The sequence below is a fragment of the Ixodes scapularis genome, unplaced genomic scaffold, assembly GCF_016920785.2.
Source record: "Ixodes scapularis isolate PalLabHiFi unplaced genomic scaffold, ASM1692078v2 PGA_scaffold7__128_contigs__length_106722199, whole genome shotgun sequence".
Taxonomy (NCBI): domain Eukaryota; kingdom Metazoa; phylum Arthropoda; class Arachnida; order Ixodida; family Ixodidae; genus Ixodes; species Ixodes scapularis.
In genome coordinates, this window is record NW_024609882.1 from 97,710,590 (window position 1) to 97,724,872 (window position 14,283).

The 14,283-nt window shown below is 46.5% G+C and overlaps 1 protein-coding gene across 3 annotated transcripts in view; it reads left to right on the top strand.

Annotated features, from left to right (window-relative positions):
• LOC115323621 (C2 domain-containing protein 5) overlaps nt 1-14,283 on the top strand; it is a 157,776-nt gene that overhangs the window by 43,172 nt on the left and 100,321 nt on the right. For all 3 annotated transcript variants that reach the window (XM_040212497.2, XM_040212499.1, XM_040212498.1), the window contains one exon: nt 366-491. In XM_040212497.2, the coding sequence (XP_040068431.1) occupies nt 366-491 (126 nt within the window). The remainder of the gene's footprint in view (nt 1-365; nt 492-14,283) is intronic.

Sequence of the window (14,283 nt, forward strand, 5' to 3'; positions counted from 1 at the left end):
ATTTTATGCATCGGTGGATGGCTCAGGTCTCCCGAAATAGTGTGGGTGCAGCCAGAGAGAAGGAAACTCTCCCTCATTCCTTGTTTCCATTCGAGAAAGAGGGAAGCCCTCGTTCTTTCTGCAAAGACAGAGACCTGCTCCCGTGGGGAGGCTGGAAACCGGTTCTCTTCCCGGCAGAAGGCGATCCTGTGGGTCGCCCCTCGGACCAGGAGAGCAGTTGGCGACAGTGAGAGATATTTGGGAGGGTGCCCGATTTGAGTACCCTTGCGCCGCATCTTTTTCTAGGGGGGAAGTCTGTTTTGCGACGTACGTACACTTGCCGGAAGTTTTGTTGGAAGTCTCTCGCTTTGGATCCCTCCCTGCAGGTACCAGCAGTGCTTCGACCTGGAGGGAGAGTCCGGGGTGGTGGTGCGAGGCATTGGCACGGCGGTGACCCTGGTGCCGACGGGACGCCCTCCCAGCCTGTCCCCCCTCAGGGAGGCCCTCCGAGAGTGAGTGGCTTCCCCCTACCCTCGCCGGGCGCCTCGGTTACGCCGCCTGAAACCCGTCTCCGACCGGCACGTTTGGCATCCCACGGGACCTCAAACGTCCTGCGAGGTAGACACTCCCGCCCCCTTCCTCTCTTAGACCGAGCGGTGAGCTGAGCATATGTTCTAACCTCAGGACTCGGAACAAAGAAGCTACCTCCTTGATTTAAACTACGGCTCGCATTTGCAGCTGCAGAATGCTGCTTCATCTCTCGAATGCAGACGTAAAGGCTTGGCCGAATCTTCCCTGTTCGATGCCCTCTAACTATAACATCCTCAATTGAAACCTCCCGTACAGTGTAGACCGCATATAGCGTATGTCTCGGGAGTCGCGAAAATCCGCACTATAAGCGGTACCGCACTATAACCAAAACATTAATTTTTCAGGCCAAAATACATGCCATGAGACAACTTACCTTTGTAAAAGAATTTATTTTATGTTAGATGAAAAATAAAGCTTAGTTTGAGGAAAGTCTTTATTTCACCAGACTAGTACAGTTCTGTCTCAAGTGTGTCACACATTTTGAAAGAAATGAGCGGCTTTTGCCTGGCGCAGCCTTTTAACGGCGTTGCGGGTTGTGGACGGACGTTGTGAGCGTTCAGGATTGCTAACCCTAATCACTTTTCTCCGGAGATGAAAACGCGTGAAAATTCGCATCCTTCATACGGTATGCGCCAGTAATACCTTGAACTTGAGCACACGTATGAAATGCGCCAAATAAGAAATCCGGGCGATGTTTGAGGACACAAATGCTTAGAAATCACCACTGTAGTCGAAGTAAACAAACGCGACGACACGGGCGTTTCTGCCGTCTTGAGAGCGCCGCCACGACATTGCCGCACGAGTAGGTGGATCTTCCCTTCTAGTACGTGCTGGGTTATCATAGCGACACACAACGAAAATTCACAGTCGAGGATAGCGCTTTTACGCAGAACGATGAGATGCACGCCGTCTACGACGACGATCACAACCGATGCAACGCGCGCGAACACTTCTCCTCGACCTGCGATTGGTCTGTCGTTGCGGTTGTTTGTTTCTTTGTTTCCAATGCAGCGGAGGGACGCACGCACGTGAACGACTCGTGCGTGCGTCCCTCCGTCGCTATGGCAACTGAAGCCTCTCTCTCCGCTTCTCCCCGCGTTTTCGAGCAACCTCCTTGCCCCGCGAGTGCAGCTTGTGGCTCGCACCGTCAGCGCCGTTATCTAGTGTCGCACAGGGAAGCGAGCTCGCTGCTCTGGTCGTCGGCGCGGTCGGCGGGCTGTGCCACAAACCGCACTATAACCGGTACTTCCCTTCGCGCGCCTGCATTTTAAGCGGTATGTAATTACATGGAGTTCTATGGGAGGTGAACCGGTGGTTTAAAAAAACCGCGTTATACCCGGTCCTGCACTATAAACGATTACGTTTTAAGTGGTGTATACTGTAGTTGAAATATGTCTATTTTCTATTTGGGTCCGGGTGTCTTCAAATATAGGGTGTCTGAAATACCGTAACTGGATCTAAAATGAGCCACAGAGAAGCGTTTTCAGTGTTACCTTGTTTGCGATCAAGATCATCAATTTTTTTTTACTGTATGTAGACAATGTCCCCGATCGCTTTCTCCTCATGCAACTTGTGAGCGTCTGTGAGTGCCAGTTGCTGGTAGCAATAAATAGTATGAGTAAGTAGGCCGATGAAAAGGGTTTCCAGTTTGCACCAGAAAAAATGGTGTGCGTGCCTTTTTCACTATGTCGGGGCTGTCACTACATCACAGCTTGAAGATGAATAACGCTGGCATAACCATTAGGCTAGAACACAAGTTCTTGGGACTTACTTTTCAGACCCATCTGAGGGAACTGAAGTGAAAGTGTCTTAAATCTGCTAATATTCTCAAAGTACTCGCACACGTGTCCTGGGAGGTGCCTTTTGTGACTCTACAACTCGCTGGTTCGTTTCCGTCTCGACTACGGTGCGGTAGTATATGGCTCGGCACAACTGTGACCTTCAAAAATGCTAGATCCTGTCCATCAGCTTGGGCTTGGACTTGCCTCTTCTAAACGTCGCCTGTCCTGAGTCCGTATGCAGAGTCGTACCAAATGCCACTTGAACAACAAAGACAGCACCTCAGCCTATGCTATAGACTTCTCCTTTGTTACATTTTTTTGGGAACAAGCCAAGTATAGTATGACGAGATCTCAAAGCATTGCTCCTTGGAAGGTATTGCACTATACCGGGACTGGTCGCTGACCAAATACAATAAGCGATCTGTTGTGCCACTAGTTCTTCAGCGAGCGTTTATGACCTTGCTAGCTAAGTATAAGGACCATGTACAGTTCTTCTCTGATGGTGCAAACACTCTACACTTTGTCGGTTCGGCTGCATATTGTGAGCACTTTGGGAAAGCTAGACGACTTGGCTCTGTTGCCAGCATTTTTACTGCGGGGCTTTATGGTGTGCTCGTGGCTATGGAATATGTATTAGGCAACAATATCAGGAAAGCTATTTTGTTTGCGGAATCCTAGAGTGCTATCCTCTCTCTGTTCCCTCAATGATGCTAAGAATTAACTTGTGCAACCAGTATATGTGTAGAGTTAAACCTGACTTTCCAATATCAAGCTGTGCTGGGTACCGAGCCATGTGGAAATTTGGGGTAATGAAAAGGTGGATAGGCTAGCGGCCTCTGTTAAAGGGTAACTGCAAAGAAAAAAAAGTTTTTTTTTAAACAGCCTAATTGGGACAAGCATGTCACAAAACAAATGTTCCGCAAAAAAATTATTTTTTTTATCAATATTTACGCCACAGGACGTAATTTAGGAGAGTCAGAACCTCTCCACATTTGAAACTCCCGCTCTTTCGACCCCCGCGGAAGAGGAGTACGCCCCGCCCCTCACTCTCCTTGCGTTGAACGACGCAGCGTCTCGACTTCCGGCAAGATCTGGCAACTACGCCAGGCCGCGGTTTGATTTGGTTTGACGCGGTTTGCGAGCACATGTAGCGAAGACGTGACCGGAGAAGAGCCCCTGTGATGTTCCCGGAAGACGGAAAGTATCGTTCATAATCGTCGTGCGCGCTTTGAAAGCGAAGGGAGTCACAGAATCCACGTGTGCGCAACCACAAGCCAAGGTTCACGACAGCGCTGCGTTGGTTTCGGCGATCTCGTTGTGTTTGGTGCAACACGGCGATGCGACAGAGCTGAAACGTTCGTGGTGTGTGTAATGCGGTGCTAACACGGAGCGCCAATTGGTTGTTGTGGTGTTGATGTTCAACCAGTTAAGGGGGGACATGGCCTCGGAATTCAAAATTTTCAGAAAAAAATGTTTTTTTCAAAAATGATATGTTTATGCTTATTAACTTCCAAAGAATGGTTTCAGAAACCTTCATTTATAAACATGCAGGATTTATCTCAGAATAAATTATTTTCGACATGCCGGCAGCCCTCCAAGTCAGCAGGAAGCAAGTTTTTTGTGTTTTTTATTTAGCACTGCTTCATACTCGTTTAACCTAGCCAGAACATCTCACCCTCATTGGAAGTGCCATTTACTCTAGATTTAGCCCGTAGAAGCTTTCGAAGTTTACAAGTATCAATGGCCAGGAGGACCCAATACATCCAAAAAGAAAAAATTAAGAAAATTTGGTATGAGCAATTTTATTGGTTGACACCTGAAACAGGGTTTACGGTTGGTCCCTCCCGGTGACGTGATATTTTGTCGTCTTCATTAACGCCCCTTTACAGTATCTTCCACTTCAGATCCTATTCCTGCTTTGCTGCTCTTTCTCAGTGTGATTTGCCTCTTAGTTCCTGCCAGCTTATCTGTCAGGGAATGCCTGCTACAAAAGTTAGCATGCTTACAAACAACACAAACTGGTAGCTATTGCCAGGGGAACAACAGATGCTCAAAGACGAAGGTGCTAACAATGCTCCAGGTGAATTTTGCTTACCTCGGACTCATAAAAAATAAGGAAACCTAAAGTTGAAACTTCAAATGCATTTTTCTCAGTTTCACTTTTTGGCAGGAAATGTGGTATGAGGAAATGTATCATTGGACATTTTGAAAGTGTAAAGATTTCATTCAGTGTTGTCCTTGACTCAAATTTCCTGAGGAACAAGTTAAGGTACTCATAATCTGAAAATGCTAAATTCTCCATGACAAAAACTGAATATTTTAAAACTCACAAATTTGTTAAAATCGTTCGCTCTTTTTGGGTGTTATTGTTTTTCTCTAGAATCACATTTTCTACAGTTAATTTTTACCTTAACTTGCGCTATGGGTATTCTACTTCACATTAAACTAAACATTTTGTAGATTTCAATTATTATTTTTCTTAAATACATTTCCTAATAAAGTAACTTTTTTCTGGAGCTTGCTAAGCATAGTATGTGGTATAATTGGCCTATAAGGCTGAAACTTTAGATGTCATCAATCCTAATGGGGTTCAATTCACCCTGAAAGTTTTAATCACTTTGAGACAATGGTTCAAAAGTTGACCCTCCCAGGCCATGTCCCCCCTTAAGTCCCGTCGTCGTCAGCTGATCCAGTCAAACTGGTCCGGGAGGACGCTGGGAGCGTTTTTAAAAGTAAATCTGCCTCGTTCTGTTTCAAAATGTGGAAGTTTCCCGACGCATACCGTGAGTAAAAAGCTGCGGGCGTTTTCAACAAAATTGCGTCGTTTTAATTGAACAATGGACTCCGAATTGTCCTAAATCTGCCGTTTTTATGCTTCGTGTTGGACTGCGTTTGTACAGCGACGTGTTGCATCGTGCGGTGTGAATAAATTTGGGCACGATTTCGTACCTGCCTACAGATGCATGAACTGAGACCATTTTTACGTAGTGGACATAGTGCTTTTTTATTTTCTGTCTAGTCGCAGACGTTAGGTGCACATGGGGCGAATCTCGACGGCCTCCAGAGCGATATGACGAGAACGTAACTAGACACGTTGGTCGCTACGCGAACGCCCGATTGCCTCCAGCCAAATAGCATTCCTTTCGGGGCGACATGGCTGCTGGAAGGCTCACTGTCGGGATCACACATCTGACATCTCCGAAAAGTCAGCATTTGCACGCGCAAACAAGCAAAAAAAAAAAAAAAAAAAAGAAAAGAACACGCTAAACAAGCAAAGAGGAAAACGAAAGAACCGCGCTATGAAAGCCAAAACCCCGCGTCGCTTCCTATCACTAACACCTGTGACAGCTGCTAAACACACACTACTTCACTTCAAGAAGTCTCACTCAAGCACCTGGGTCAGCACGAAACGACGAAACACTGATCACTTCGGTGAAACGATTAGTCGAGGTAGGCGAGGCAGGCGGGAGCAGGGACTTCGGCGGCCATGAAAGAACGGCGAAGCTTTTGTTTGTATGAATCCAAACGGAAGTGCCCGTCTTGTAAACCTTTTGTAAAGAATAATAACTCTCATGACATGGGTTATTCTTTAAACGTAAAAATATGCAGCTCAAAAGGAAATTGCAACATATAACAAAGGTTTAACAACCAAGATCTAAGCTGTCAATCAAACTCTTAGCCAATGAGAACCTTTTGGGATTGACGTCACATAATCACAACTTCGTGGCGCGCGATTTAAAACGGACGAAATAGCCGCAAACTAAAATGAGTCTCACGCAATAAATATTGCTGTAAAAAATGTTTTTGCTCGCGGAAAAATTGTTTTTTGACATGCTTGTCCCAATCAGGCTATTTAAAAAAAAACTTTTTTTTCTTTGCAGTTACCCTTTAAAGGGGCGTTGCAACAATTTTTGTACTTTGCGCAAATATCGCTTAGAACGGATCCCTGGCATTAATGACCTATGAAACACGCGTTCGTTTTTCACCCCACGCAATAGAAGTCCAAGAAAAAAATTGAAGAAAAACGAGCCGCGATCACCCCCTCAACTCGTAGCCAGAACAAGCGGCCACGTGATCTGGAGCCGATTATACGCCGCCACTGTTGATCATAGCCACGCGCTGGGGTTGGCAGAGCACAGGGCACGCGCTGAGTTTCAGATATTGTTATGGCTCGGCTATTGTCGTCGTTGCAGCGATTGGACACGGGCCACTACCCGAACGCTTCTCGAGCTAGTAACTATCACGAGCCCAAATCGAGTGCCCACGCAATGCTCGGGTCCAATCTATGAACAGCATTCAAATATCGTCATATGGGTGTACTGGGATCCCCAGGTTACGTCATGAAATTTTGCAAAGGAGAGATTGAATGAAAATGATTGCTTTTGTCCTTGAAATTACACCGCAACAAAGGAGTTTCTTGGCCAGCGGAGTTGCGTGCGAGTGTCCTTGACTCCCACTAGTGCCAGTAAGCTCGTGTATAGTGAAAAACATTCCAACTGAATATCGTTGCACAGCTCCTTTAAGGATGCTCTGGAAACACCCTCTGGGCTGCCTCAAGAAGATTTTAAACCAGTTCCCAAAAGAGCAATTTATAGCACCTGGCAGCTAGAACGGGACAAAGAGATAGATAATAAGCTACATGTCATCAAACCACGTTTGGACGTATGGGAGAGTTTGCACCATAGAATAGAAACTGTCGCCACGAAGTTTTAATGTGTCGTTTGAGAATTGGGTATTCACGTGTGACCCTTTAACATCTTTGTGGTGAGGACACTCCAGTCTGCCAGCGTTGCCGTGAATTGTTAACTGTATTGCACATCCTATGGTACTGCAAATTCTTTGATCAAGAACGTCGAACAAGTTTCCCTTGTCTTTTCGGGTATCTTCCATTTCATCCTGCCTTTCTGCTGGGAGATGAACCTTTAGTTCCTTTTGGTCGCATTTTAGATTTTGTAGCGTGAGCTACACCGGCCGAGGTTGAGCAGTTTCGCGTGGCTCCCAAAGAGCCGTGCTGTGCATGCGCGAGGAGCAGTGACGTCACACGGCGCACAGCTGGTGCGCTGGAGCCGCCGCTGCCTGGCATGCCTCGCCGGTCTGCGCATTCCAGAGGAGTGCTATCATAGCCGCGGCAGACGCACTGGCACCGCCGCGTGCCCAGCTGTGCGCCTCCGTTGCGCAGTAGCCAAGTCTGACGCTGCACCGGAGCCGCTTGATAGCGCCTCTCATTTTGTGCGCATAAGCTCACGCTACGTATATTCTGGCATAGCCGAGCTAAGCCACTGCAATATTTTTTTTAAACAAACTGGCTACCTACACCAGTTATAGGTCTCTGAAAAGTAATTCCTTTCTTTTACTATAGACTCTCTTAATTATTAGGGGCGAAGCTCCTTAGGGTCTAGCCTTGTTCATCCATCCATCTGTCCGGCGTCCGTGCTCACATCGATTGCCCTGCCTCCGGGATCGGCCCACTTTAAAACGAAAAACAAAACGTATGCTCTCATGGGGTTAACTCAGGACCGCTTGCTTACGAGGCAGACGTCTTAACCACTACACTACACTCCAACGTTGCATGTAGTCGCTCAACGTCTATACAGGAGAGAGTGCTGCAGTCAAATGCGTATATAATCGCGTTAAACTTTGCGTGCATTGGCTCAACGTTTATAAACGAGAGGGCGCTGCGGTCTAATGCTCAACTGCGTATATAACCACGATCCATACCACTCATTCTCTTTCTGACATGAATCGTTGACTCAAGCAGTGGAGATGCGTTCCCACGGCTTCTAGCGGATCCAAGCTGATCCGCTAGAATAACCTTTGGCTCTGCATTTCACCGACCATAAAGCAGTAATAATGAAGTTGAAACGCAACCCGGAACTCAGCACTACCTAGGAACAATAAAAAAAATCAGCACCATCGGCACTACCTATGAACAATAAAATCTGCAGGGATGGGCAAAATACATGCAAATATGTATTGAAATACAAATACAAAATACTTCGTCAAAAATGTATTTAATCTCAAATCTAATTACATTTTCAAAAAAGCATTTAAGTACGAGATACAAATACAACCAAATGTATTTGGTCTCCTCCAAATACTTTTCCAAATACATTCCTCAAAATTTGCATCAGCGACTTCAGGGCACCTGCAACGGGTTTCTGTGTATCTCATTTTAATTTTGCATCGCACACTCGGGAGTTAGTGTGTGAGGCTCTAGTAACGTAATAGAAATATAATCACAAAAAAGTCTAACCAGCTTGGACATAATAGGTGAAAAAAGTACAGAGCTTCAAGCAGCTTTTTTTGTCGATTACATTTTGGTATAGACCAACAAAGAACCGAGACGACCAAGATGCGCAGCACTAGCTAGAGAATTTTTTATTGTTGCAACCCGCACCAGTTACGAAAATCTGAACGACCCATTCATTTAGAATGTTCCAGGCAAAAATATGGATGGAAATCAGGCTGGAAAGCATCACAAGTTGTCACAGGCACTTATTTAGCCAGTCTGCCTGTGAACGTCGATTTCGTCACTATTCTTGCCCTGGACTAGCACCGTAATCACAAAGTCACTAAACGCTTCTGCTTGACTGAGAGACACTGCATTCGGTGCAGAACGCAGTTTTCTTACTGCTCTGGACAGTGACAATAAATTTGAGGAATGTATTTTCGCCCACAAAATTGTATTTAATTACAATTGTACTTGAAATACCCACGTTTTAGTATTTAAATACTCACGTCAAATACTTTACCCACTTTGTAATGAAATACTAATGCAAAATCTACAAAGTATTCAAAATACATATTTCAAATACTTGTATTTGAAATACTGCCCATCCCTGAAAATCAGTATCATCAGCACCACCAGAGCTTCGCCCCAATCAACATCATTTACCACGTGGAGATGCGGCCACTCTTTTTCTTTGCCACAGCATGGCCCATGTTGCTTTTTGCACCATCAAACACTTAATCATCATCATCGACTCGGTCGTCTGCGTCGCCGTCAGCCGTTGACCCTGACAAGTTTATTGGCCCTATTTTTTACAGAAAGGGAGCTAAGCTTCGTAATTTTACGAGGTAAAACCCACCGGTGAATTACTGTCAAGACTGGTTATGACGAAATAGCAGCTACAGCAAAGCGACCACAATTTCCCATTCTCTTTTGCACTCCATTAACCGAGGTCGGTTGTAACGAAATGGCGGACATAGCGAAGGGATTTCCAATTCTTGTTTACTTCGTTATAGCCGGTCTCGACAGCACACCTTCGATGAAAAGTTTGGATTGCTGCAGGCAGGCTGATTTTTACGGCCCATTTGTGATCTAGCCTCGGTATTTCAGGCACCCTGTAGAAGTCATCAGCTCAGGAAGCGCGGAACGACGAGGAATCTTGGTTTGTCCCTTGGCAAACCGACCTTTGCATTGATTGCCTCGGTATCGCTCACATCATATTTCTGTGCCGCGACTGAATCGTACTACGGCAGAACCGCATTGATGTGTTTCTCACAAACTTGCAATACAAAAACTCCTGATCTGGAAAAACGTAGCAACCTATGCTTTCGGGTTGTGCGGAAGTTTATTTCAAACGAATGGGGAGTGACGATAGTTATTGAAATATGAGTCAACTGTATTTTTGGAATTGGTCTTTAAAAGTAAGGGTAGCCATATAATCGCGACCGAAGAATGTCGGCCCGGAAAGCGAGCAAAATATCCGAGCCCACCAACCTCTTCCGGTCGCCGCTCCTAGCGTACTGCTGAAAACGGCAAAGCCCGACGCACGTCTCGGGACCAGAATGATGCAGCTGCCAATGTTAAACATAGAGTAGAGGGGGTTCTTGCTTGGCATTGGAAGCAGATTTGTGTGCCATATCTGGATCCACACGCAGTTCAGGCGGGACTAATCGGAGCAACATTTATGTGACCCGTCATGCGGTACAGGGTTAGCTTGGGCATCCCCCAAGAGCCGCTGTGGTGCGGGAGTATTAGGTGAGGCAGCCAGTGCATTCAACGACAGACCCAAAGCAAAACATACGGCGCCACGATGGTGGGTGATTTCGGGAACCCTCGGTACAGATCCTGTGCCTTCTCGTTGCGCCTCCGCGACTGCGTGTGTGTCGCGGAAGCTACAGCCAGCAGCTGTTGCAGCCGTCTGCCGGAACGTCATACACCGTTGGCGGCATACTGTATCTGTGGCAGCGTAAGCGCATCGCGACAGGTGGAGCCGTTCACTTATTTGAATACGTTATTCATTGTAACTTACCTTCCCGTCTTGCAGTGTCACCAAATCCAGTTATTTTGCGCCGCAACCGCGGCAGGGTTTGACTAGGTTCGACAGACCGTCAGTGTAGCAGGCGACAGAGCTGGTACAATAGAGAGGGATAGCCAACGCGATGCCCTCTCCCCCATTTCTGCATGCTCTTCGATCGTCCGACTCGGCTGCTCGATGGTTGTTGCCTCGGTAACCTGCGGCCACTCGCGTATGTCACGTGGTAGCGGAAGGAAAGGTGGCGGGAGGCACGTCCAAGGTCTGCCTTTATTCGTCGGGCGGCGCGTGGACATTTGGGGTTTTTGTGAAGGGTCTACGACAACATAAAAGGTTGGAATACACGAGGTGTCGAAAACGAAGCCGACAACATTTGTTTGCTGCATCGATGTCCAGTGGCTGGTCAGCACAGTTGCTAGAGCACTTTACCGCTATTGAAGAGCTGTTCTGATTGATGCACCATTTTTCTACCACTACATTGCGCTCCAAAGTGAAAAAGCACGAGGAAGCATTAACAATAACCCAGATTGCCAGGTCTGTTCGACCGGGGCCTTCCAACGAGTAGTTTTTATTGATACACGACGCAAACCTCCTGCTTGCTGCTGTACGGCACGTCGAGTGCTCGAGTCGGAATCACTGGTCAAGTTATCCCTCGCAGCAGATACGCGAGTCAGCGCATTTGTATCGATAAGTTGTTTGTGTGGTGGAAGTTGTTGCTGCTTGCGTGCCCCCGAGAGTGTGTGCCGCCTTCCCTCCCTCTTCCCCTTCCCACGGAGAATAACCCTTTCCAGAATTTCATGTAACACAGTTTGGGTGTTGGTGTGGAGCATGGGTGGTGTGTGTGTGTTGTGAGCATTGCCGTGTTCAGTTTGAGCCCTGCCCGACGTAACTGTTGGGCCATGTTTACACGGATCAAAGGCAAGGATTTAAGTGCTACGGCTGTCCGACTCGAAAGGAAACTCTTCAAGGGGAAGTTGAAGTACTTTCCACGAAATCGAGTTAGGAGCGGAGTTCTATAGCTTTTGTCCTGTGACTTGGGTTCTTTCGCTTATCTTGGGCACAAGGAAACGTAAACTGCATTTGCTTTGGAAAAATATGCGCAGCAATTGCCGCCGGGCGTGTGGTGATCCTCTCTGCCGCCCGTTATCTGTCCAGAGCGTTGTGACGTCGTTGTCGGTGTCCCTGGGTCAGCTGAGGGGCGAGGAAGGGTCATATGACGTCTGCTAGTTTTTCTCTCCACTCTCGCCTTTTCCTGCTCTCAGCGCACTGCAGCAAGTGGGCCTACGTCGAAATTTTAATTGGCTTTTATGACGCTGCTACTTAGAAGATTAAAATAAAACCTAATTTTTAAGCTGTCTACATTACAACTTTTACTGTTTGTTTGAATTCATGGACCTCTTCAGCTTCTCTTTAAGGAGAATTGTCTCGAGTGATTCACATTATACCCGTACTATGGGCCAACTTTTGTACAGATATTGCAATGGCATAGTTTCTGCGATATTTCGTGACTTTGTCCGCATTATTGCGTGGTCCAAGTGAACTGCTCATGCTTATATAGTTCTCAACGATTGTTTATAATCTTACTAGAATCGAAAGTTGGGCGAGTTGGTATGAATCCTTTTTCATACTTCAAAATTTCAAAATGGGTTGTTTATAATGTTGACTCAAATGCACAATGTATTTAAGTCCAGGATCAAGTGCTTAGTTTTTTTAGCCTATTACGAGGAAGTTGAGAAATATGTGCTTACTACTAGCGCAAAGTATTGATTGGTTGTTCCTCCCTAACAGAAGCTGCTTCTTGCCATAAGGTTGCGCTTCATGTAGTCATGTTTTAAGTCGGATTCCGGGTTTTTGGTATAGTACACCTATAAACCATGAACCCCCGAGCTGGTTTGATCGAAATTGGGGAAAACTAAAACACCTCGAATTAGAGCCATCCTTGAATAAGAAATCTATGTGATCTTGCGTGACATTGTTGTTAATAAGGAAGCTTGGGTGAGTTAGTGATTCATGTCGGTGGTAAGAGTGCAAAAAGATGAGTCGAAAAAAATGGAGGAGACACGCAGAAGGACAAGCATACGCGCTGACTTACAACTCCGGCATTTCTTCTTCTACGTCTTTGAGAAAAGCAATACCTTGATTCAAAGAAAACATAAAGAACGCCATTGAAACCTTTGCGCTTCAGATCGAGGTGGGTGGATACGGAACAGTATGAACAAAACTGCCTCTGGCCATCTAGGCATTCACAGCCGAGACTGTGGTTGCGAGCCCTATTTCATAAAATGCACCGTATTGGTGCGGAATGGCGACCTGCTTTGCGAGAGATCATTGAGGCTGAAAAGGTTGTGCAGCTCGACGATATGTGTATCATTGCCCCATCCTTGCCTCTACCTGGAAAGAAATTGGACTACTCGGTGAAAGGGTCGACGTGAAGTGTGTTTCACGGGTGTTTTTTGATCTTTCTTTGCATCTTGGCGTTGCTTCTTACAAAGATGTAGAAGAAATGTGCGAGTTGTAAGTCCCGTGTTTGTCCTTCTGCATGTCTTCTCTTTTTTACGGCGATAGCTGTTAGGTGCTCTTCCCACCACTGGAGATGACGTCCTCTGGAGTTGTCGACACTGTACTCATCGCAGTATGCCTTAGGGCATCCGGCGTCGACGTTGCCGAATCCTCAAAAAAGATTTTCCACAGCCCGTGGGATTTAATCCTGGGTCCACCGCATGTGAAACGTTGCCCCTGAGCCATGTTTCGGCTTTGACGACCCATTTAATGTACAATATTTGCAAAACAAAGGTCCTCGTACGTGTCTCACGTAGTGCCTGCTAGATGACCGCAGCTGCTGCGACGTCGCGATTGAAAATTCTTACACCGGTTGGAGCTGAGCTAGTTGGTTCATATCTCTGTGTAATACCAGTCGAACACGTATAAACGCGCAAACAGACGACCAGTGGTAGTCTATTTGTACGTTTATACGTGTTCGGCTGGCACCACCGAAAGAAAACTCTTCGTCATTCTTAATTAATTTTAAATTTAATCATAGTTAATTACTGGTTGAAATTAAAAACTTCAGCAAGCTGCCGCCCGGTTAAAGGTCTTCGGCCGTATCCATCCCTGGAATACGACCTCGAAGATGGGCTCGCGCATGACGTCATCGTCGGTGCACCCTGAGTTGCCCCGAGCGGCAAACGCATCCAAGTTTGACGAGAGTACGGCGCAAAATGGCAGACGCGTGCACCTAGGCATCGGCGTGTGCTTGCATCGCGCTTCTTGTCAGACGCTGAAACACGCGCTGGCGATGACGCGTCTGGCCGTTCGCCGCAAGTAGAACAGTGAGGTGCATGCTGGTGAGAACAAAGCCAAAAGACTTCGCTCCCCACGGTGCGTAAATGCGACGCCAATGTCCAAGGATTTTTCCGTGACGCATCGCAGCTGTGGCTCTGACTGTTGTTTGGATTAAAACCGAACGGCTCATTTTTAACAATGTGCCAATAGTGATTTTTTCTCTTCCCCTTTTTATAAATAATTTCAAATTGAAAAATTTCGAGGTGAATAGTTTGTGGCCGTCAATACAGTCATGGTAAAGAACGCTTGAGACTAGGGATATTAAAAAAAGGAACCGCGACAAGGTCGGAAGGATAGTTCTCCAGCTCGCATGCACAATTGCTCTTATT